The sequence below is a fragment of the Salminus brasiliensis genome, chromosome 13 (genome assembly GCF_030463535.1).
Source record: "Salminus brasiliensis chromosome 13, fSalBra1.hap2, whole genome shotgun sequence".
Lineage (NCBI taxonomy): Eukaryota > Metazoa > Chordata > Actinopteri > Characiformes > Bryconidae > Salminus > Salminus brasiliensis.
The window spans coordinates 31,951,300-31,977,729 of NC_132890.1; the positions used below are offsets into that span (position 1 = coordinate 31,951,300).

At 45.2% G+C, this 26,430-nt stretch overlaps 2 protein-coding genes across 2 annotated transcripts in view; both read right to left on the reverse strand.

Moving 5' to 3' along the window:
* fam219b (family with sequence similarity 219 member B) overlaps positions 1-26,430 on the reverse strand; it is a 179,995-nt gene that overhangs the window by 122,259 nt on the left and 31,306 nt on the right. The gene's annotated exons all lie outside the window — the stretch shown is intronic.
* Positions 1-26,430, reverse strand: part of LOC140575499 (AT-rich interactive domain-containing protein 3B-like) — a 55,639-nt gene that overhangs the window by 11,825 nt on the left and 17,384 nt on the right. Inside the window, exons 4-5 of the mRNA XM_072695848.1 lie at positions 12,613-12,687; positions 12,405-12,477 (exon numbers count right to left, since the gene is read on the reverse strand). Coding sequence (XP_072551949.1) covers positions 12,405-12,477; positions 12,613-12,687 — 148 coding nt within the window. The remainder of the gene's footprint in view (positions 1-12,404; positions 12,478-12,612; positions 12,688-26,430) is intronic.

Below are 26,430 nucleotides of genomic sequence, written 5' to 3' on the forward strand. Positions count from 1 at the left end.
CTTCCAAAGTAACATAATTGATCACTGACCGCAGATGCAGTCGATCAGTCAAAACAAATTTGATATCAGATGTGTGCTTCTTTAGTCTGCACGGGAGCAGCTAGGCTAACATTGCTATAGGTGTGTTTATACTAGGCAGCTTTGGTTTGATTAAAGCGAACCCCGGTGAGACTGCTCTGCTCTGTTAATGCGGTTTGTTAGAGCAAGACAGACAAACAGACAGAGACAGACAGACAGAGACAGACAGACCGACAGACATTGTCTGAGCCAGTGGATCTCGGCCCGGTTCTGTGGTGCAGCGAACGGGTCGGGCCATCTGCCTGCTTTATCATGGCTGAGTCTCTGTGCAGACCTGCCCACGTTCCTGTGCTCGAACTTCTTTTGACTGATGCTTTAGTTTAGCTGGGCTGTGTCCCAAACCACACACTACCACACAACCACCAACACATCAAGAAAACTACTGTCATTCGCGTAGCTGCCTTGGTAAAGTCTTGTGCGAGTTGGGATGCAGCCACTGTAAATTTACAGCTTTAACAGTCAACAAATTAGCATAAGAACATTATTAAAATCGCAGTTTATTATCGATAGCAAGACGATGTGGTTTAATAAGGCAGGTTTAAGGATCCAGTGGTTAGATTTAAGATTTTTTCCAGTTAGATAATGGGTAGATCATGCAGGACCTGCAGACACGCCCCTCTCTAGTTGTTTTATATATATGTATATACACACACACACACACACACATACATATATATATATATATATATATATATATATATATATATATATATATATATATATATATATATATATATATATATATATAGGTTATGTGGTTTCTGTCTGTAATGATTCTCTATAACTGTGGCCCAGAGTTCATGGCAGCTGTTGATGTTTTTAGCTATGCAGCTGCGTTCATCTCTTGGTTCATTTCACTTGTAATCCGTACTGCTAATAAAATGGATACTTCAGATACCAAACAAGTCTTGGCAGATTGAACCACTGCTTCCAATGAGAAGAATAAAAATGTGCGGAACAAAGAGGATCAAACGCAGCGGAGGAGGAGGAGGAGGAGGAGGAGGAGGAGGGGTGAGTAACCGGACTCTTGCCGTGGGTCAAAAAAGATGGGTCACCTGGACAGAGGAAGGGATGAGAGGAGAGGGAGATAAGAGAGGATAAAGGAAAAGGGGGGGTTGAGAGGGGGGATGAAAAGAGTGGATGGTGTGAAAAGCGAGAAGGCCACTTTGACTGTAACCGGAGTGTGTGTGCTCCCAGAGGACGGCTGGTCAAAGCTGATCGCAATCTAATCAACACCTCATCGAAACGGGAGGGGGGCAGGGGGTGTTAGGTGGTGGAGGGAAGGATTGCTTAATACCCTGACTCAGCATTCCGGATAAGAAGAGGGGGCTGGTTGGGGGGCTGATACCTAATGTTTCTGTGATGTGTGTAGATATGTCCAAATGTTTGTGGACACCCCTTTTAATAAATGGGGTATAAAGCCCCCCAGCACTGAGCTGTTGACCAGTGGAACGGTGTTCTCTGGAATGATGGTGATTGAGTTTACCCAGTTCTCTCTACCAATCAGGGAAGGCTTCGATTTTGGAGGAGCACTGCTGTGAGGATTTGATGGCTTCACAAACGCTCGTCTCTGAATGCAAAGATGTTGGATTATCACCACTCCACTTCACCTCATCACCCAACTCATGCCAAAAGTATTGGACGGAGAACACGGCATCACTGCTCCACAGCTCCACCTATTCTACGGTCAGTACTTCTTTTCAGGGACCAGAGAAGCTGTGTGGATGTGCATGCATTTGCACATCTATGTCAGCAATAGGTGCAACTTACATTAGAAGGGGTGTCCACAAACATTTGGACACATGGGACTTAAAGGATCTGCCATAACGTCTTGGTTCAGATACCACCAGGCACCCTCATAGGTAGAGTGATCACACCCATACGACCATTAGCATATTAAGCATAGTAGGTCTTAATGTTTTGGCTCATCAGTGTAGTTAGTGGGCCATACTGAGCCCAAAAAAGTAAAAAAGGAAGGTAACTGCTATTGGTGTAGATGCAACCTAATCCTGTCCTCAGTCACTATGACTACTGGCTGCAGGATGACGTCAGAACAGGCTATACGGAGGTTAAACAGAAGGCCTGGAGTGCACAGTCTCTCTCGCTCTCCATTATTGACGCTCTCTTTAGAAACCCCTTTACTTGGAATTCTCCTTCCCCCCTCTCGTCCTCACTCTTATAACAACTAACGGCCGTAATCAATGCACCGGCAGATTGGCGGATAAAGCCATGAGCTGAGGATTGGCTGATCAATACTGAGCGATCAGCTGCAGGGCTTCTGCTCTGGAATAGACTTGGATGAACACCGAGCTTCTGGATGGCCGCCACTACTGATTTTAGCTCCAGCCTGAGCAAAAAGGGGTCTGTGCAGTACTGAAAAAGGGTCCTAGGTCTCCTAACAACAGTGGAACCCATTCTGCTGCTACAAAAGAACCATATACAAAGTCTATCTCTAAAGGGTGTTTGCTACATCCTTGTGCCCCCCTTTAAAATAACACAAAAAACTGGGCGAAAGGAAGGGTCGTCCTAGACAAAAGTATTGGGACACCTGCTCATTCATTGTTTCTTTCATTCGCATATATAGAAGATGAGGTATCTACTCATCTACTACTACTGTCCAAGGAGCATTGCTGTGACAATTTGATTGCATTTGGTCACAGGGTTCTATTTAGCTATTAGGTTCATCTGCTCCAAATAGTTCTACTCTATTGGCAATACTTCCCAATATGGACTAGACAAGCTGTGTCAGCAACCAGTGCAACTTAAAGTAGCTGAATGCATTTATTAGAAGGGGTGTCCACAAACATTTGGACATACAGTGCATGCTTTCTGGGAACCCCTGGTCACAAGTGCAATTGTCAAGTCATTGCTTAATAGTCAATCCAGGGTTATTCCCCTAACTGACACTCCTTCATTCACTCCTGCTGCAGCAGCCCAATCAACATGACTGAAATACGGCTTATTAATGGAAGCAGACGTCATAGGACGGATCGTATTGTAGTACTGTACTGTGAGCAACACTAAAACACATGATATGAGGCTCCTGAGTGGCACAGCTGTCTAAGAGACTGCATTGTTGACCCCCAGTAATGCCACAGCCATGAGTAGCCAGGGTTCCCAGAGAGCACATTTGGCCTTACTATTTCTGGGTGGGTTGTGTGTGTAATCAGTGCTTTTATTGAAGAACCCTTGATGAACACTCACCATGACTATTTTAAATGGCTCTCTTCTGCGATTGAGAAACTTCAGAGAGACTTGTGTCTCTGTGGCGCAGCTGTCCAAGAGCCTGCATTTTTGATCCCCAGTGATGACATCGCTATCAACAACCAGGAGAGTATAATGGGCCTTGCTATTTTTGGGAGAGTGGGATGGTTCTCCCTCTCCTCTCAGTCAGTCAGTGTGACGCTGGTCAGTGCAGTGTCCAGCGCCTGATGTAACGGAATTAAGCAGCAGTTAGAGCCTGTTTACACCTGCCATTAGCAGCAGATTTTGCAGATCGGATCACGTCCGGATTTCACTTAAAACACCCCCAAGACGCATGGAGATCTAATTATGATCGGATCTCTCAAGCCACAATCGGAGGCGGATCTTGTCCACATTTAATACAAGCAGGACACGTTTTCTGTGATCGGATTCAGTCAGGTCAGTGGAAATACATGAATATAACGTTAATATGAGTAATAATTACTCTGCTTCTCTCTCTCTTTCTCCCTCCCTCCCTCTCGGTCCCTCAATCTCGACCCTGACATGTGCAAGTGTGTGCTCGCACTTATTCACTAGTAGACAGGAGCAGTATTATAGAATTTGTTTCCTTGCAGTTTAAACAGTCAGTCGCATTTTCTAATAGAGACGTTGTGGGAATGCGAGAACCAGCAATGCAGAAGAACCCCTCAGCGTGACCCCCCCCCCCCCTCTCAGCGCTGTAATATCATTGATTCTAAGTGCAAATGTGTCCGTTTACTGAAATATCCACTACTGACGTCACACGATTTCTTAATCAACTAATTAAGGTGATTTACCCCGTAATGTCCTGTAAAGACCTGGTTAAGTGTTCACTGTTAAGACTTTGATGAAAAGACCAGACATGCACGACATCTGGGGTCAAAAATCAGGCCTGGCTGCTTGTTCAAACACGACCTGCATTGTTGGTGACCGCTGTGATCATGTCACTGCCGCGTCAGTGGAGTGGAATGTCTCCTCTGGGGCCCCGGACAGTATTGGTCATCTGTAAACTGTTTAGGTAAGACGTGGGCCTCTGGGTCAGAGGGAGAGATGGAGGAAAGGAAGGCAGAGGAGGGGAAGATACCCTCCCCCAACCCTGAGACACACACAGAGACAATTTACTGCTGTCTTCTGAAGACAACATCAACCAGCTTCCTCCTCACAAGTGAGACAAGGCGAAGACTTCAAAAGCACTCCATCAGATCGGTGTTGTTTAAGGGAAGGGAAAAAAAAGAAAAATCTCACACACACACACACACACACACACACACACACACACACACACACACACACACACACACACACACACACACACACACACAACAAGTCAATGCAACACCCTCTCTCTGCATAGCCATAATCATTTACACGCCCATTCACCTAATAACCACAGCCCTTACCCCCACCCCCACCACACCCCAGCTTTCCCAGACTGGAAGCGTGAGAATTTACTGTAATCAGTGGTGTCTGTGAGACACAGACAGACAGACACAGACAGACAGACCAAAAGAATGAGAAAGAGAAAAAGCAAGAGAGTGAGAGAGAGAGAGCACAAGAGGGCACAGAAATGGCAAAAGTGACGAGAGTAAGCAACTGTGTGCAAGTGAAAAAGAAAATGCGCGAGTGCAAGGGAGTGTAAGACAAACAAGGGCACAAGGGAAGAGACAGGAAGAGAGAAAGAGAGAGAGAGAGAGAGAGAGAGAGAGAGAGAGAGAGAGAGAGAGAGAGAGAGAGAACAAAACCGCGAGAGAGCAAAAAAAAAAAAAAAAAAAGAATGAATGAAGGAAAAAAAGAGAAAGTGTGCAAAAGACAGGTAGAGAGTTTTGCACGCGAGAGCGGCGGTGGTCACAAAAGAGATTGCAAGGGAAGAGAAAGTGAAAAAGAGAACAAGCGAGAGAGCAAAAGAGAGCACAAGGGGAGAGAAATTGAGAAACAGTGAGCGTGAGAGTACGCAACTGAGAGAGAGAGAGAGAAAATGAGCGAGAGAGAGAGCTAGAGCAAGTGGGCGAGCAAGCAAGAAAGTAAGATAGAAATCAAGTGTTGAAGCTGGTTAAAATGTCTACATTTATTCACCTTAAACCCGCCACTCTTTTCTTCGCCTGAGCACTTCCTGAGGAACCGACCAATAGAAACGGACCAAAATAACTTTTTTTTTTTTTTTTTTGCTAAGCACATTCCTTCCTGTCTGGAGCTGCTCTTTCAGGGGATACTTGGGCTCACATAGGACGGCACCAATAAACCAAACTGGGTGTTTTGTGGCTGTATGGCCTAAAAATAAAGGCACAGATTAAAAGAGAAAACTGATTTGGGCAGATTTATCGTCTGAACACGCAAATTCTCTCCAGTGAAGTTTATTAATACCCCGGCAGACTGAGAGCAGGCCGCAGTCAGCCCACCCTGCTCTACACCACGCTGGGCGTGTCCTCTCGTCCTGTGTGGGCGTGGTCTTCCCACAGCAGATTTAATTTTCGGTCTAAACCACAAACCGACCCCATCTTTAATCATAAACAAGCGCACACGCCTTAACAACAGCTTTATATACAGACATAGACTTAACAGTGCTGATTAAAAAGAAGCCAGAGAGAGAGAGAGAGAGAGAGAGAGAGAGAGAGAGAGAGAGAGAGAGAGAGAGACAGAGATTGCTGTCTAGAGGACGTTTGTCTGGAGTCACCACCCTTCCCATAGCGAGTGTCTGTCTGTGTGTGTCTGGGGAAGTGCCTTTTTTGCTCTTCTCAGCCAGTCTCTTCAACTTTTCAAATGGACAAAAGTATTGGGACACCTGCTCATTCACTGTTTCTTCTAAATTCATGAGTATATTAAAAAAAAAAAGGAAAAAGAAAAAAAAAAAACCTAAAAGGGGAAGTTTTGTCCTGCTTTTGTTAAAGGCTTTCTCTTATTTTTGAGCATTGCTGTGAGGATTTGACTGTATTCAGCAACCAGCGTGTTAGTGAGGTCAGGATGTTGGATAATATCCACTCCACCTCTTTCTAAACTCCCCAACCCATCCTAGAAGTTCTGGATGGAGCACCATCCATCATCCATCCATCAATGCTGGGGGGCTTTATACCCCTCTAGCCCACGCCAATAGGTTCATGTTTATCTGCACCATAGAGTCCCATTGGCAGTACTTCTCTACAGGGACTAGACAAGCTGTATGTGGGCATTTGCTTATCTGTGACAGAAATGGGTGCAGCTTAACGTAACTGAATGAATTTAATTAGAAGGTGTGTCCACAAGTATTTGGACATAAAGTATATCTCTCAACTGTGGTAAAATCACTGTAACACAGCCTCTTGTCTATCATCTCGCTCTGATGTCTATATATTATATCTATTATTAGCTCTTGATCGTTGCTGTACAGCCCCATCATCTGACAGGCATGCAGCTCCTCTCCACTCTTCTTCCTTCTCGAGGACATGAAAGACTGCAGTCTCGCTTTCCACACGCGTTTCCTTCCTTCCACTCGACTAGCCCTCTCCCGCTCTGCTCTCTGGTCTCTCTGGTCTCTCGTCTGCACTCAGTGTCTCTGTGGGCTGGAGTTGGTCAGCAGCAGCAGAGCGAGGGCGCTGTGCGTTTTACAGGGTCATTAATCATTGTGAGGGACAGGGGGCCCCCTAATCCAGCCCTTTCCCTCTGCCAAAAAATAAAAAAAACCCCACACCCACCCAAAACACACACTGCAGCTACAAACACTGCCCTGTGTCAGCCTTCACAAGATTTCAATTTCTGCCCCGAAATATTGAGCGTCACAGACATCGAGTCGCTCCGTTTATCACCGCTAGTTTCGACTGTGCGTAGCGATTGGCAGAGTGGCCTTCTACGACTCCCCTACTGGCCGTTTTCACCCCTTCTTACTTTTTCTTGTTCATCTTCCATCAAATCATAACTGCTTTTGCTGCCTTTTAAACAAATTCTGATGGATGATGAGGTCACTACGCACCAGTGGGCGGGGCAAAGTGATATTAAGCAAGGGATGAGACCAATCACAAGTCACTGCACTATCAGTCGAGCCCTATTTAGGTGGATTTTAGTGCCGGCAAAGCATTAGAAACACTATAATAATGAATGAATGAATAAATAAATAAATAAGGTTTACACTTCTCTAGTTCACAGAGTGGACAGAAACAGTGCTACATATTCTGCGAGTATGCTCATTAAATCAGACGTAAACACAGTTCTGTCCAACTTCTATCAGCGGACGTGTTTCCATGGTGTTTGGACGCACAAAATACCGTAAAATGCTTATTAACTGGTATCACTAACAATGCTAACCTAAGACAATGGACGTGAAACATGGGACATATTTCCCTAAAAACTCCAGCGCATCTGGTTTGACCCTCCTTTACTGAACTCCAAAGTCTTGTTACAGACAGAGACGAGACGTCACCGTCAGGTGAGGTGAAAAGCACGGGTAATCGTCATCTACAGAGGCTTCATCTGTCAAGGGGTGGGATCTCCATATTAGACAGCAGGTGAACAGTCAGTTCTTGAAGGTGATGAGCTGTTTAAAGCAGGAGAAAGTCTGAGCCACTTTGACAAGAACTAAACGGTCATGGCTAGAGGACTGGGTCAGAACATCTCCAAAACCTCAGGCAGGTCGTGGGAGTTTTTTTTCCTGGTAAAGGAAAGGACGAGCACATTCATGCACATTCTCCGAAAGCTTAGGGACCCAGACGGACAGAGCAGTACCACTGGAAATCACTGGGGCAGTGTAGGGAATAGGAGAAACTTGACCACTGTCATACGGACATGACCAACGGCCGTATTCATGTCTGTACGTAAAGAGAGTGGACATGAGCCCAAACACTGCTGTTAACGTTAGTCTTCAGTTTTGACCCTTAATAGCATTTAATACAATTTAATAAGTGTTTAAACGTGTGAACTCCGTCACCAGACACTCACACGGATGTCAAGTGCGCTGTGAATGCAGCTATTGTGCCCGTGTGAACATCCTACACCGGCTTGGTATGAGGGGCTGGTTGAGAGTGAGTGTGTGTGTGTGTTGTAATGTATACACTACTCCCCTGGAGTCCATTCATGGTATAATTGGTGCCTACAGAGCGACTGGGCTTTGCAGGGCAGTGAAGGACTTCCTGTGGGGCCCCTGCTGGGAAACCCCAGTGACCACAGAGATGGTGGCAACTGGACCTTGACTGACCAAGAGAGAGAGACAGAGAGAGAGAGAGAGACAGAGAGAGAGAGACAGAGAAAGAGACAGAGAGAGAGAGCGAGCACGAGTCCTGAAAAATGTTGAAGGCTAAAGTAGCTAACAAGTAATGAAAGCACGAAGCCCACCAATTAGCATCCCTTGCGCTCCTTCTCTCACTCCCTAAAAAGAAAAGCTTCTCAGTGCACGCACACACACACACACACACACCTGCCTTCTATAGCTTAATGCAACACAAAACCACAAACAGCGTCACTTGTTTTTGTCTATTAGACACTTGTCTATTCTCCCTCACTCAACCGCGCCCCCCCTCCACACTTCTCTCACACACTCACACACACTCACACACACTCACACACACTCACACACACTCACACACACTCACACACACTCACACACACTCACACTCTACCCTCTCTAACTCTACCCCCCCTCGCTGTTTCCTCTGATCTTTTAACCAGAAGTCTCCCACTCTGGCCTTGTCCATCAGAGGGACAAGGAGAACATTCATCATCTCAACAGGACAGCCGCTGACAGAGCGCGAGAGGGAGTGAGAAGGAGAGAGACAGAGTGCGCGAGATGGACAGACACGCAGAAAGGCAGGCAGGCTGCAAGCACGTAAGAGTGGCCGCAAGAGCGTGCAAAAGCTAGCCTGAGAGAAGGAGCGAGACTGAACAGTCGACCTAGAGAGGAGATTATATAATTCTACCATAATGATAATAATAATGATATTTCTGAGGTAGGATCTACGCACCAGTTGGGTGTGTGTACCACCGTCCAGTAGATTCACTACAGAACTAACGTTAACTGCTTTTCATGCAAATCTGTAACCACAGAATTTCACTGGTCATAATTCTATACAGACTGACTGAAGAGCGTGTGCAGGAACATCTGCAGGCCTCGGGAGGGTTAATCCTGCTGTGTCTGATGCCGATCCTCTGTGTTGTGCATTCAGCTCTACAGTACATGTGGCTTTCTGTAGCCCATCTGCACACAGGGCCCCAAATACGACCCCTCAGAGACTGGTTAAGACAGCTGGTGAGAATTCCACAGCCACAAGAACGAACACACACACACACACACACACACACACACACACACACACACACACACACACACACACACACACACACACACACACACACACCCTTGCATTTAGGTACTGAAGAAGGAAGTGAGAATTTCTACCAACAATCCTTCCTTTGGTCCATTTTCTGAAAATACAAAGAGAGAGAGAGAGCGAGAGACTTTCCCAGACACCACGTGGCATTTCTTCATAACCGACATCAATTACAGCGCACACACACACACACACACACACACACACACACACACACACACACACACACACACACACACACACAGAGAGAGCAAGGTACAGGAAAAGCTATTTGTTCTATGCGATTAAGACTCAATTAAAAAACAAGAAAGAAAACAACAGTAACAGCAAAAGCGTAAGAGCAAGAGAGAGAAAAGACTCAAAAAGTGAGAGCAAATAGCGAGGGACAGAGAACGCGAGTGTGAGAAGGGGGGATGGGAGAGTAAGAGAAAAAGAGTAAGAGCCTCTGAGAATCTGACAGAAAGAGACACCTGTTCGTCCCATGTTCCTTCCCGCTCCAGCAGTAACAGCCTCTACTACTAAGAAAAGGCTTTATGCCTTTATTATTGGAACATTGCTGAGAGGATTTGATTGCATTCAGCCTCATCAGAGTGAGGTCAGGTACTAATAATGATGTTTGGCCACTTCAACTCCTCCTACTGGAGCTCAATCACACCAGAAAACACTGTTCCACTGCTCCACAGCCCAGCGCTGGGGGGCTTTACACCCCTCTAGCCGAGGCCTAAGGGCATAGTGACCTTAATTACAGGACATCCACCCTGTCTGTAACTCCCAAGCAGTGTGGGACCTCCCAAACTGGTCCAACACCTACACTGTCACACACACACTCTCTCTCTCTTCCCCTTTCCTAAAACAAATCCATTCATCTCTCTTACTTAGTCACTGACAGTGACTGACGTGCACACACACACGCGCACACACACACACGCACGTCCATCACAGTGGACGAACAGCCAAGTGCCAGAGCCGAACAAACTCTACTTAACAAGCCATTAGGCGGGGAAGAGCCTTAGATAGCCCACACCTCTGTAAGTCCATTACAGTGTCTGAATGAAGGAGAGGCTACTAACCTTAATGTTGCCATTACAGCGTCCATCCCCTCATCCAGAGCCAATTACCACCACAAAGCATTCTATACACATCCTGACACACAGCTCATCCTATTACACCTCTTACTGCTGCTATTAGCATTGCTTTATGGGAACCGTTTGAGATATTTATTTATTTATTTTTTGATAAATCGCAGCCAAGACCTGATTAGTGTATGAAGTCTGCTTCTCTAGTTTTGCACAGGAGCTTTGAAGCCACTGCAGTAAATCAGTGATGGGAGCTTCTGAGGTTGCTTTTGAGGTTTCCAGCACAGTGGGCCTGATCACACCTGGCATTAACAGAAATTTTGGTGACCAGATTGTAATCTGATCACAGTGTGTGTGAAATCTTAACGCGATGCGATCACTCAAACCACATTCGGAGGTGGTCAGAGACGGTCTCGTCCACATTTAATACACTAAGTGTAAACAGAATGCATTTTCTGTGATCAGACTCGGAATCAGACTGATATCAGATACGCCGGTCAATTAACCAATGGAGGTTAATAAGCTGATTACCAGACCAAAATCAGACCAGGCTGCTAATAGATTGCAGGATAGTGCTAACAATGGGGTTCTGAGTGGCTCATTCTGAGACATGCCACTTTGCCATCAGCAGTCGGAGGCAGAGAGAGCACAACTGGCTGTGCTGTCTCCGGGTGGGTAGGTGGCGCTCTCTCTCCCTTAATGACTCTTAAAGCGATGCTGGCCGGCACAAGGGTCTGTTAGCTGTCGGCTGCCTGGAAGTTTGAAAAGCAGCGGCGTCGGACTTCACATGTATCAGAGGAGACGTACTGGGTCCTTACAGTCCTAGTGTCGGGAGCCTTGGGGGAGGTACGGGGAGCTATGAAGGGGTAGGGTTAATTGACCGAAACAAATTGGGGACAAACAGGACGTGTTTTTGTCTTAAGTTTGTCTTAAGGGGCTTATTTGTTACTGTAACAGTTCATATGTATGAAATGCTAAGCATGTGATGAACTGTCTGAGCATTAACACAATTACACAGCGAAACCAGCGCCTCAGGTTTGCGTCCAGACATGCACGATGAATCACTGAGGCTTAACACACTCTCGGTTAAAACACACACACACACACACACACACACACACACACACACACACACACACACAGCATTCTGGCAGCCAATGTGTTCAACAGATGTCAGTGGGAATTTTCTCCTCTTAAGAAGGCCAATGACAAACACACTAACTGAGTTTCATGGCAGTTACTGATGACTGTGTGCGCACACACACACCCACACAGCTTGTCTGGTCTTCATAGAGCATTCCAATAGGATTCTCTACAGCAGATACACATGAATCTATTGGCACTATGCCTAATGCCAGGCGTTGGCTAGAGGGGTATAAAGCATTTAGCTGTGGAGCAGTGGAAGAACTGTGTTCTCTGGAATGATGGATCCATCCAGTACTTTTGGGAGGAGGTAGGGAGTTGAGGATGAGGTGGAGTGGTGATCAACCAACATTCTGACACTCCTGTTTTCCGAATGCAATCAAACCCTCACAGCAATGCTCCAAAATCTATTATAAGGTCTCCCCTGAACAGTAGAGACAGTTACTCCAACAAAAGCAGGATAAACCCCAATGATCTGACCCAATCAGTGCCTTTGGGGCCTTGACTGAATATCCACCAGCACAACCAGCAGCCTGTGAGAAGGCCACTCTACTGCAGGGTGAGTCATGGGTGAAAACGTGTGGAGGAAGAGTCTTACCTCTCTTCTGCATGAAAGTGAAGAGATCGTCCAGAAACTCCTTTCTGTTGGGGTCACTGTCCAGCTCATACAACTGTGGGGGGGGGAAACAAGCAGTCTACATATCAGCACTGCAAATACACACAGTCTAATGATCTAATAGGGATATGAATATTGAGGACTGGTCAATTAGGCATTTTTGCATGTGCATTTGAGGAGGTCAGCTCACCTTGGCAAAGTCTCTGGAGGCCTCTCCTCTTCCTTTGCTGCTGTCTGACTCCTCACCCCATACACTCCCTCCATTCTGCAGATAAAACAGGCAAATCATAATGGTCATCATAATCATTATTCAGATGAATACTTTGCTTAACTCCTTAATTATTCTGTAATTTATGATAGTTTTATAATCTTTAGTTTTAAAAAAATCATAAAATTAGTATTGTTAAATATTGTTAAGGGTCAATAACCTTTCCACATTTCTTTCTATTTTTTTGCAATTTGATATTTTAGAAAAAAATTACAAATAAAAAAAACATAGAATTACAATATAAATCTAATGTAAATGTAAATGTTATTATGTATCTCCACATCATAAAGAGGTCATAAGTCATTGATACCCAGCCATTTTCCAACCTCTCTTTATCCCTTACACTTACACAGGCGGCTGCAGTCACTGTGCCTTTATGGGCGTTTTCGCACCTCCACCTTTTAGTCCTGGTTCGTTTCCACTCTAGGTGCAATTCGTTTGAGCAGGTGTGAAAACCATAATCTCACTCGGATGTGGAGCAAAACCAGAGGTGGTCTCGGACAACAAACATCCACAGCCAGGCGTTATAACCTGGTATATTGCCCAGACAGTTACGACAGCTCTGAACAGATACCATCTCTGCCGTCTCTCCACGTTAAACTGCACAGAAGTCTGCACTAGTCCAGAACACAGGACCTCCTCCTGGATTTATGTTCTTGCTCCCGCCTCAGACAGGTCTGACCAATCAGAGGAGAGAATGCGGTCATGTGGCATTTTGGTGCACTTGATCTTTCCCCATGTATAACTGGGGAAACTAAATAAAGGCATGCAAATTCATCATCATCATCATCATCATGGTAGTCTTTACAATACATGTGTGAGTGCATGAACGAACACACACCCACCCACACACACACAAACACCCTCAATTTAGCCCCACTCTCACAGGTGTCTTCACAGGAAACGGTAAATAAAGCCATCCACCCGTTTAACCTCCACCCCCTCGACCCCCATCTGCACTCCACTCCCCCATCTCCTCTCAACCCACAGACAAACATCCCCCCCCCCCCCCCCCCCCCCAAACCAACCACAACTCTTCTCAAAGCAGCTGCAACAGGGACCCAAGTTCATGGACTATGTGCTCCGATAGATTTAAGAAAAGGGGGTAATTGTCCCTCACCTCAAACACAAAAAGGACTTCTAGGGGCAACCGCTGGCCGCACAGGAGGCAAGGTAAAAGAAAATAAGGGCTGGGGGGCAACGGAATGTTCCGGAGAGGAATTTTAGCCCCACCAAAAAAAAAATAAAAAATCCAGCCTGCGTTTGGAGACGTGAAGAAGACGGAGGGAAAGATCTGCTTTCATTCGGCGAGGGGGAGAAGGCAACTGGTCAAGATCTGGGTCAGGAACTACTGATTTGGGGTGGACGGTGTGGCTAAGAATAAGATACCATAATAACCGAAGCTATAGCTATAGTGTTTAATATCTTATAATTCAGTCTGACTTTCCTCCCTGACCAATCAGCTCCCAGCTCCTTTACAACATTGCAGTCTAATCACTTCCTGTGTGTGTGTGTAGTGGTACACACTCTGGACTGATATCTGTGGTTGTTGGTCTACTGGTGTGTAATAACTGGTTGACAGTGGATGAATGTGCTGTGTGGTGCGGTGTGGTTGGGGTTTCTATAGCATATGTGTGTTAGCATTAGTGTTAGCCTCCACTTATAAACAGAGAAAGGCGAGTGTGCGGTTCTCCCGCTGGTAAAACGGAGCGTTTCAGTAATGGTTTTATAAAGGGTCAGATATTATGGTCTGTTTTCATGCTCCACTGTAAAATAGCTCCACACTGCTCTGACTGACTCTCAACTCCTTTATTTACCTCCTGAGAGCGCCCGCACTGCTGCCGGCTGGGCTATAAAGGTCCGTTAATGGTGCCTTGAGGCTACCAGATGGCGCTATGAACAGAATGATTTGCCACACTGTTGCCACTGGATCGGACCGGGGCATTCCTGCTTGAAGCTGCTTAACCAGAATGAACTGTAGGTTGAACTGAAGTGATTGCAGGATGGACCCTTGACATATCTGTGGTTAATCTTTAATGTATGGCTTGATGTTGCTCACATCCACAAGTCATATATCACCTATTAAACCAGAGCAAACAGGAGCATATCTCACACACACACACACACACACACACACACACACACACACACACACACACACACAGTGTAAACAGAACGACTGCAAATAAGCATCAATCCATCAATACAACCCATTACCATGTTTTAATTAAATCTGCACACCTGCATCTTCAGATCAAAACGGATGGATTAGAGGACTGCAGAGCTCTCAGCCTCAGATGGTCTTAACATAGACCGCACAGCTCGAAGCACCAAAACCAGTGAAAAGGTTCCAACGCTGAGGGACATATGGAGTATCTGCTGGGAAAAGCAGGCGTGCTCGGTCTTGCTGAGGAACCGTGGTCAGTGCAGGAATGTTAAAACTATGTTCTTTGTCTGCAGAAGGCCACGCCCTCAACCTTTTGTTGACCACGTTTTGGCACAGCTTCCATCCAGACTCTGCGTAGTCTGTACACATACATACATTCACTATATGGCCAAATGTTTGTGGACAACCTTTCTAATGAATGCATTCACCCTATTGAAATTGCACCCACTGTGGATAGAATAGGACTCTAGGGAGCAGGCGTGGGCTAGAGGAGCATAAAGCCCACCAGAACGGGGCTGTGGAGCACCATGCAGTACTTTTGGGATGAGCCATGGGTAGCATGGTGATCATCCAACACTCTGACCTCACTACCACTCTTGTCGCGGACTGCCATCAAATCCTCCCAGGAACCATCTAAAGTACCCACTACTTCTGTTCATATAACGCGATGTCAGTTAGCTAGGCCAGCATGTGCATGCTATGGGCCTTCTTGAGGCCTGGCTATTAGCAATAGCCAACTAAGCCCACATATGTTAATTCCACACACACACTGCTTTTCTCACAGCATCTGTTTACTGGTGTAGGCTTCAGCAGTTCAGCGCTAAAACCTTCAAAGGGCTACATGTGCGCCAACACGTTCACCTACGACCTACTGCGGTCTGATAAAGCACTCGCGGCCGCAGAGACTAGCTGACCCAATAATTCAGTGTGCAGTTTAGACTCCCTTATCTGGCTGTCCACATGAGCTGAAGGTCAGATACCATCTTCATGTCCTATAAATGCAAGTTCCTGCTGCACCTTCAGCCAGCATGTGTTCACGGTTCTTACAGCTGGTAGGATGTGGGCTGTTGATGTGGGTCAAGCTGACCATTTTTTCCTGACCGTGTTGCTTTCTGTTTTACTGCAGAAACGTCTTCTGGGAAGTGAAAATGAGAAGTATGACCTGAGGCTAGTTTGTAACATCGTGCAGTGATTGGTGTACCAGACAGGAACGTTTGGGAAACGGCACGTGAAGCTTGGCATACGTACACTTACATATGAAGTCTTCTAGAGCGACGGCAGACGCTGTATGAATGGAGAAGTTTGAGTGTGTTAAGTGAGTGTGTGAGTGTTGCCTCACAGGTTTGAGAGGACGTACAGGCTTGTTCTGTTCTATCTGAAGGTGTGTGAAGAGATTCGTTGGATTTTGATGAACATATATGTGAAGAATGCTCATGCATTAATCTCAGCTTTTACAATAGTGTGAACTGAACCCACACACAGGCTTAAATCCTACAGCAGATGAATCAAATCCTACAGTTGATTCATGATTTGAGGGTGGACAAGCTGCATGCAATGCTGGCAAAAAAGCCCAATCAATCTATTGAGAAGCTAGCAAGTTAAACAACTTACTAGCAAGCAACAATCCATGTTTATATTAAATAAAAAATTAAATAATAAAAAGTTAGTGTCAATTAAATTAACCAACCTAGCTCCAGCAACCTAGCTCCAGCAACCTAGCTCTGTCTCCTCCAATACATGTGAATCCCCAGCTCCGACACACCAGCTAACAGACACCCGTGACTATCAACATCGTTTTAAGAGTGACGAGAGGAGAGAGTGCCATCTACTCACCTGGAGAGCACGGCCAATTGTGCTCTTTCAGGATCCGGCTGTTGATGGCAAAGATTCTAGCCACATTTTTGTATATTAATCATTTATTTATTTATTTAGTTTTAAATATATTATTTTGAAAATGATAACATGCACCATCTTGGTTGTCCTTATATGTATCCATATATTTATATTCATGTTGAGAGGGGGGGGGGGCGCGGGGGGTCTCTGGGACACCTTATATTAAAAGTAATAAACTACAAGCAGCAGCAGCAGCAGCAGCAGCAGCAGACCACATACCCGCAGTCATCTCAGTTTTATGGCAGTAACATTTTAAATTGTTGCTTTTATAACAGCAATTAACAGCAGAATTAGACAGCTTAAATAAAACACCATATTCCCATGTGTGTGTGTGTGTGTGTGTGTGTGTGTGTGTGCGCGCGCACATGTGTGTAAAAGTGTAATGGCTCAGTAGAATAATTGCTCTGGCCCTGCACCCCTGAGCCCGCCCCCTCCTCGCTAATCTTTTTCCATAAAATTACTACCTGTCAAACAGTAGAGGTTTGGGGGAGCCGTCAGAAACACACACGGGGTGTGGTAGAATAATCGGCTCAGAGGTTACTCCCGGGCCAAACGAACGTGGCCTCGCACAGAGCGAGCCTTCCGGTCGCAGCGGACTTCTGGAAGCTGGCCAGAATCCGTCAGCCACTCAGACCAGCTACTGAATGACCGTAAACCACAAGAAAGCTTTTCACTGCACTGCTCTCCGAGCGCGGAGGGGTTCTCTGTGACTTTACAGGAGGAAGGAAAAGAATGTAACGTCTTAACATCCAATAAAAGTCAATGTAAAAAGATTTCAGTCATTTTGGAGCATTTCTATTGGTGCATTAATTATTAAAATAATTAAAATTTTAAAACAATGTAAAGAACTTATTCATAATCTCATATACACCATATACAGAACATATCTTTCAGTTTCTTAAATGTATTCCCGAGTAGGAAACAGACTTACTTCGCCCATTCAAACTTTTTAGTGATCATTAAATTGACATGAAATGACAATTAGTCTTTGGCAGCGGCCAAAAACACACCTGTACCTGCACACGGTTCTGGATTTACTCCGAACTGTTTAGCTCTCATTGTTCAACCCTTTGCATCAGTGTTATTCCGATATCCATTCAATAAGCCAATTGATGTGCAATGCATCGCAGGTTCTTGCCAATACACAGCAAACTTGGTTCGAATCCTGGCAGTGCCAGAGCCATCCATGGCCTGTAGTCCCTGACAGCATGGTATAAACTGAATGCTTAAAATCAGCTGTTTCAATGAACTGCAACCCAGAACCCCCTAAAGGAAACAGGAGAAACAGCACTGCATATGCCAGAGGGCCCTAAGAGCGCTAAGCAGTGAGTAAGACTGAAGTTTGATGTCCGGTTGTGTTGAGGCGTCTGAGTCTAGGAAAGAAGACAGCCTGGGGAGGACAACAGGCTGAACGAGAGAGGGGGAGACACGTGAGTGCATGCAGCTTCTTGCCCCAAATCTTTAAAGAGCCTCAGGGCCCACCACAACGACCACCATTCATCACTCCAACCAGAGAGATATCAACAAGACGACACGGAGACCGGCGAGAACAGCAGCAGAAGAAAATCCAACAGCAGGAAGTCGGAGAGAAAACCAGAGAACTACGAGCAAACAGGCGAGCAGGTTTAGGATGAGGAGCTCTGCAGTGGTCTGGCCTTTAGACCCCTTCGCTGACTGACTGTGTGGTCACTACACCCAAACTGTGACCCAGTATGACCAGTAAAGTCCTACTGCTGTTGGAGTGAAAAGTAAATATGACTTGAAGGATGCCCATTAGCAGTAATGAGCCAAAACAAATGAATATTCATTATTTCATAACTGCTGCATATCTCAAGGCCTGTGATCCACACCATATGGACAAAAGTATTGGGACAGTTGCTCATTCACTTTTTTTATATTCTGTCCAGGGACATTCTGGAGCACTGTTGTAAGAATTTGATTGCATTCAGCGACAATTTTGTGTTTGTGAGCTCAGGATGTTGGATGATCACCACCCCACCTAATCCCAGAGTCATCCCAAATATACTGGATGGATATATGACGGCAATATAGGCAAGACTCTTTTATTGGAAGTCGCAACAAATAAGCTGCAACCTAGTCAAACTAGTCTACAAAATCCGGATTTCTCTTAGATCATGTTGAAGGATGGATACATTTACGTAGTGGAACCGGACCAAGTGCGATCCATAGTGACTCCACTTCACAACTCACTGGGCTGTGTATTGGCAGTACTGTACAGATACTGTAAGCAAGTATATGGTAATGTAGCAAATACTGCATTTTTTAAATCCAATTTTAGGAAAACTGCCATAGTATCACATAGCATCATATACATAAAAATCACAAGTACAAGGTATAAGTCTAATATAAGTTTTAGTTTGTTTGTTTGTTTGTTTTTTTTAATCCAATCAGAACAGTGGGATCTTAAGTAACTGGTGGTCGGGTTTAAATACAACACAAAACGTGCCACTGTCTGACACCAACCTTTACATTTAAACTATTTATTCAAAAGAAAATTGATTCCAGAAAATCAATACAAGATCATGATACTTTGAAACACTGATATTCTTTTATTCCTCCTATAAGGGATCTGCTGTATCATCTTGGTGCATGATACTACAGATACCACCTGCAGAGGTCTTGCAGAATGACTTTTACATTCTGATGCAGTATTATGATGACCAACTGCACATGGTCATAATGTTTTGGCTTTGTAAGTGTTCCCAGGTACCAGGCTTTATTTAATAAAGCTGCAAAAATGAGTTGATGGCCAGATAACCGCAATATTGACAGTTTCATCCGAAGTCACAACAAAAAAAGCTGAAAACGAATCAACATGTCAAAAGTTTTGGGACTTGGTTACAACACGCAAACCACTGTTACTGAGGAAAACTCCCAGTAACGTAGCGAGTGGGGGTGTAATCATTCCCTGCCACTTCTGGAGAGATGGGAAATAAAAGGGAGACTGAATAGACAAATCGGTGTGACGAGCCCCAACAAACGAGCCTAACAAGCAGCAATAAACACCACCTTGCCAAATAAACCAAGCACATTTGCTCTGTTCGGATCCCTTTCACCAAGATTCCACATTCCTTACCCCCTCCCCCACTCGCTTACACAACACACACACACACACACACACACACACACACACCCCAACCACCAACACCTCCACCACCTCCAACCTGACGCCCTTACAGCCACCCAATAACATTTGGGAATTAAACAGCTTTTCCACAGCTGTACCTCCCTACCAGTTCAAGCTTTTTACTCCAGCGGTGTGAAAGGGGGGTGGGCTAGGAATTTCCAAACGGAACCTGGTCCAAGCAAGACAGACCCTCATTCATGTATTATTATTACAGATTTGTCTTGTAAAGGGTTCATATATTAGGCTACAGGACTCCTAATACAACCCCAATACCCTAATTATTACTATGGGGGTTACACTACGCCATATTTACCCTGATTTCAGCCCCGATCCGCAGTCTGGCTCAGGCTGGGCCGGTTGGCTCTAGTCTGCAGATTCTGTCGTCAGTCAAATAGAACAAGAGTGAGCCTCCCATTCATGTTTCAGACTAGTCAGAGAATATCACACATTTCTGGACCTGACAGAGTAATCTGGCAGGGTAAACTGCTTAACAGCTCAATCAGAACGGGCCCCCTCAACAGCCAATGAGAGACAATTTTAGGCAGCTTTCTACATTAATTTTACATTCCACCTTAAAAGATGCAGCAGCTCCATTCTGGCACTGGCACATATCCCATACTTCAGCAACATTTAAGGTGGAACGGAAATTCGTCTAAGAAGCCCAAATCTGCCTCGTACGAAGGGTAGCCTCTAACTCCCTCTGCAGTCTGCATAGACCATGCTGACGCCGTCTTCCCACCCACAGCCTCCCCTAAAGGCATTTTCACTGCGTTCCTTTTAATTTGGGTCAGCGCGAACGTCGTAATGCGAGGCACGTGTGTTTTGGGGTGTGTTTGGTTCGGTTCAGTTCAGCAGCAGGTGGTGTCGAGGATGATCCCCAGTTGTTTAGTAAGACACCCAGTCTTATTTTATAATCTGCTACCACTTTAAAAGTCCTGTAGCATACCAAAGGCTTCAGGATTCGGATCTCGGGGGGCCAAAGTACAAAATACCTCTCAATAGAGTCTTCTCTTGGGAGGACTGAGTGAGTGAGTGAATGAGTGAGTGAGTGTTTTCATCTCCAGTGAGTCTCTTAATGGTGGGGGTGCAACGCCACCACACCCCGACACAGCTCTGATCTCAAGCTCCAGCGGGATCGAATGACACTCAAAGAGAGGAAGTAACCATGTGAAGCTAAATTCCTCAGACAACCCAATACGCTCTCCTTATTTAACACATCTCTGAGTGTGTTTGTTTTTCAAACTGAATAGGAACTGGGTCAAGTCTCGCTGTGAGGAAACTGGGCAATAACGGGTCAACACTTAAGAATTGCAGGGGTCGCAGGGCTCAAAGTACAATCGATCACAGTAAACAAACCTGCAAGCGTGCAAACACACACACACTGTTTAAACCAGGTTTATGGCCGGGAAATAAAAGCTTTTCACATCATTTGGCTAACCTAACTACCTAATTCTTAGTAAACCGCAGCTACTGTTGTGCTTTGGGGTTGTTTTCCATTAAAGGAAGAGTCTGGAGACAGGGTTCATCACTTAACCCAGGCGCACGCAATCAGCCAGGACCAGTTTAATATCTGAAGTTAGCTTATTTAGACTGGAACAGGAGACTTGCTGCCTAATAAACCCACTCCTTGACAGATACCACTGTAGAACAAGATAAACAGCCAGCTCTTGAAAGTGATGTGCTGTTAAAACGCAGGAAAAATGGTCAAGCATACGAATCTGAGCCACTCTGACGGCTAGACCACTGGGTCAGAACATCTCCCAAACCTCAGGCAGGTCTTGACGGGTGTTCTCGGTATGCAGTGGACTAAAGTGCTCTACCCGCTGAATTGCTGACAGGATCATAGGCACCTAATGCTCATTGATGTGATCCATGAAAGTCCTAAATACACACATTAATATGGTTTCTGAATTCCCTGTAAACTCCTGCTCCACCTGCAGAAACTGGAAATACTGGCCAGGAGACCTAAAGAGACCAAAAAGTAGATTTAGCTGGCCTGAAGGAAAGGGTACACTTCACGTATGGTCTTCAAAGGGTTAATGATTGAATGTTTGGAGGGCGAGACACAAATCTTGTCTACACAAGTTGCTCTTTGCTAACAGGGCAGGGTGGGTGAACAGGGTCCCTCCTCTTACGCAACCCTCATTTCTCCTCTTTACGATTGTTTCCCATTCCTGCACTCCAGCGCCTGCTCTCTGAATGATTAACCCAGTCCAGAGCCGACGTTTTCCTTCATAATCCAACCCCAAGTGTGACTTTCTATTACAACCAGATCGGCTAGCAACAGGGAAAGAGCAGGGGTTACTGATTAAGCGATTTGCCCGTATTTAATATATAACATCTGGCAGTTGTTCTTTACATTGTTACAATTTGAAAGACGAATGGAACAATAGAAATTCTTTAAAATGACACATTAATGGGAAAACATTAAGTTTTTAACTATTAAAAGTTGCAATTTTCACAATACCTTAATTTAACATACTGAGGAAAAAATAAACAAATAATAAAAAGTGGCAAAAGTAATATCAATTAAAATGCTATGTTTTGTTTCCCCAATGTGTTCAATTTGTGTAAATGTTTACTGTATAAACAAATACAAATATATAAATAAAAAAAATTGTCTTTGAACAAGGTGCCCCACAAACGTCCTCAAATTTGAATGCTTGAATCTTTTTTTTTTTTTTGCTAAATGCACACAAAAACACAAAAAGGAAAACATGATGAAAGACTTGATGAAAGTTTGTAAAAGCTGTTTTTTTCCCCAAAAAAATGTAAAATGCAAATAAACAATATAAATAAATCAGTATTTCATAATGAATGAACTGGTAGAAACTAGTTTGAAATGCTAAGTTAAGGGTGATATTTCTCTCCTCAGGCACACAGTTATATGCTGATGTCGGTCCTTCCTTCCTCAGGAACAGTTTTCCGACCCTAGCGAACACCAGCTAGAGTCGTTAACCTAGTTAGCGCTAAACATCTGCACCATCTCTGCCTTCCCAGAGATAACTTGGCCATGTGAAGGGACATGGGGAGTGATTGTGCATGTGCATGTGCATGGGCTTAGTCACTCACTCCATGTTTTGCACCACTCCTAGGGCTTCATTCGGCTCCGGGTGACTCTAAATTAGCAAACGCTCGGGTGTGGCAGAGTGAATAAAGCAGGCCAGCCTTGGGGGCAGCGCTACAGCTTAAGTCGCATGCTAAAGAATCCAGCAATGCTGGATCAGAGGACCCTGATTTGTCAGTGAAATTTCTGTCCTAATAGTCAACATTCAAACAGCCACCCACACTCTTCTACATACACACACACACACACACACGTACATGCATATACACATATGCACAGGTTAAACCGGCAATTCCTGCCGCTTGATTGTGACACAGTACGGTGTGGGAGGAAGTGTGGTTGATCTCTGTCACTCTTCTATAGATGTGGGGCACAAGCAGGCAAGTCAGCTTTAATCTCGCTCACGGCTCCCACAGTTGAGCACCACCTCTAATCTGGTGACGACAAAGCCTCAACCATTTTGTTGGCAGAACAACAATCGACAGTACAGTGAATCACCAGAGTTTGCATGTATTACAACACCAAGTCAGACAAAGAGAATGAAAAATGAAAAAGCATCAAAATGCATCAAAATTCTCTCATTTCTAACCTTTGTTTTCTGTTTCTGTCCAACCTGGTCACGTCCAATTCCCGCCCACTAGCTAGACCCCCCCCCCCCAAATAACACGGTGCTGCCAGCGCTAGAAGGGTAAAGTCTAACATGTGCTTCCTGTGAGTCACATGACCTTCAGCCAACCACATTGCTCTGAACTGCTGCTAATGTACAGCCACTGGTCAGCTCAACACGCTTAGAGGAGAACACTAACTGCAAGGGACAGGGAGGAGTCTGCTGCCAACCCAGTGAGAGAGAGAGAGAGAGAGAGAGAGGCTGACGGCTGTAGAGTCAGCCATGCTTTTTGAATAAGGCACACTACAGGTCAGCCAATCAGAACAGAGCGCATTTACATATACCAGGCTTAAAAGGCACAACTACAAAAGCTTGTTAAAGTTGAGTCTGAGTTTGATGTGGTTTTAGACATGTTGCAGTCATGGAGAACCCTGGTTCCTCTCATCACCACTGTAAGGAACCAGTGCTCTGAATGACTAGGTGTTAAAAGTGTCTGTTACCAGTGAATCAGCAGTAAATAGTTGACAGCTTGAATGATGACACATCGCTCAGAATCTTTCTGCATAATTTAATTCATAATTCTATAAATAACCACAGCAGCTCTGAACTGATGTCATGTCTGTATATTTACCTTTGGGTAAACTTTCGATTTGACATCGCTTTGGCTTGTGGAGCACGAGACGTCATTCCTGTAACGTAACCTAAACGGGCCGGGCTCGCACTCTGAGTCAGCAGCCTTCAGGGGAAAACACAGGGGAGCCTTTTTTTTCTCGGAACAGGAGCTCTGGGCACTCACACACACACACACACACACGCTCACACAGCGGAGCTGGCAGCGCTACAGAGGCTTAAATCATGTACAGTCAGAGAGAGCGAGTCCGCAGTGAAATTAAACACTTCCACCTTTCTCTTGCTCGCTCGGCTCCGAGCCAAGCCCGCCCGCCGCCCAGGCCTCCCACACACAGCTAGAGTGTTTTAGCACTTACAGAAATCAGCCACTGGACTGGACTTCTGCCAAACCTGAGCACACACACACACACACACACACACACAGTTTAGAGCTTATCAGCCACTGCAGCACTGCATAACCTGTAGACACAAAACACTCCAGCTGAATTACAGAGAGAGAGAGAGAGAGAGAGAGAGAGAGAGAGAGAGAGAGAGAGAGAGAGAGAGAGAGAGAGAGAGAAAAACGAAAGAGAAAGCGAGAGAATGAACGAAAAAGAGAGCATGAGAGAGAGCGGGATTAAAAGTGTAAACCCCTCTTCACCTCCAGGTCAGCACAGTTTGGCCTCTCGCTCTAGGGAGCAGTGATACGGTCAGTGGGCAGTGTGTCGGGATCACACACTCTCTCAAACACACACACCGAGGGGGAGGGGAATGCAAGGCCTAAACCTAAACCAAACTCGGTAGCAGGGGGATACGGTGAAGAGGTGTCTGACCATGTGTAGGGACCCAGTAGACATCCCCAAAATAGACCCCCGGCCCCTCCTTTAAACAGACTAAATACACCTTCGGCGTTCACTCGCTTGTTTACTTGCTATAACGGAGTAGGCGGTCTGATGTAGACTAATGGCTGAAGCACACATAGACACACACAGACACACATTGGGCACCTTAGGCTCACTGATGTGATCTATGGGGTGGCCATGGTATCCCAGGTGGTTTCTAGCTTTTTGCCAAGTGGTTGCTGGGTGTCTCCGATTCACTCCTATGGCGAGAAGAACTGCTGCTACATGGAACCCATACATTTGATCAAAATATAAAGTAGTATACAAGCCCAAAAACCACAATCAGGACGAGTTAAACAGTAAAACTATGCATGATTAAATCATTTATATGTAAACTTTTGCAGTGTTTTGGTGAGAAAAGCTCTTTTTTTAGAGAGGCTTAAGACTCTGTTCAGAAGTGGTGGTGAATGGAACAATCTCATCAGAAGAGTTGAACACTTAATTAATTAACTGATTAACATTACATTTACTTTAAATACACTGTCTAAGATAGCCTTTTATTATAGTTCTGCATTACACTTTTGTAACACTTCACTGGAGGTTTGGGAAAGGTAAAGAAATGGCTATATTTGCGCTGTAGTCTCCTGGTGAATCCTGGCTCCCATCACCATCACGATCACAATCAATAAATCTGAGTTGGCGAGATCCTCCATAATGAAGCATTTCACACTGCCTGTTTACATCTCAACCATCAAATCTTGGGGAAAAAAAGCAAAGGTAAAGGCACGTTCAGCCTGTGCAGAGCAGGCCTCAGGGGGAAAGCAGCTTACGCCCCATGTTTCATATTTAGACACAGATGTTGTGATAGGGCCTGGATAGGATCTGCCATCTGAGTAAGAGCAAATGACACCAATGGGGACGGCACTAGGCAGTGTGTGTGTGTGTGTATACTGGATGATGGATCACATTACCTCTGTCATCAGTACGCTCTCTTCCATTAGAGACAGCAGGAAAAGCGTGTTCTCAGGGGTCGTCCCGTAAACGAGTGGGACAGCTTTAATGGACAGCTGGGATTAGAATACAGCTGAGGCGCTCACTGCTGTTACAGTGGGGAATATGATACGCCAGAGCAGTATTCAGATCCAGCTCTTCAAGTGTTATTAAAGAAACAGAGATTATTGAGAACTGACAGCATCTAGGTGAAAGCAATGGCATGACTGAAAATAAGCGACTAGCCATAATAATAAGAATAATAAGAATAATAATTCAGATAAAGCTAGAAACCCACAGGTTCTGCTGCTTCTGTAGCTCGTCTCGAACCCTACTCTCTTACAGCTACCTTCAACACAACACTCCCTGCTAAGGCAAGGACTTATGAGAAAGCACAGGCAAGCTAAGGCAGCGGTG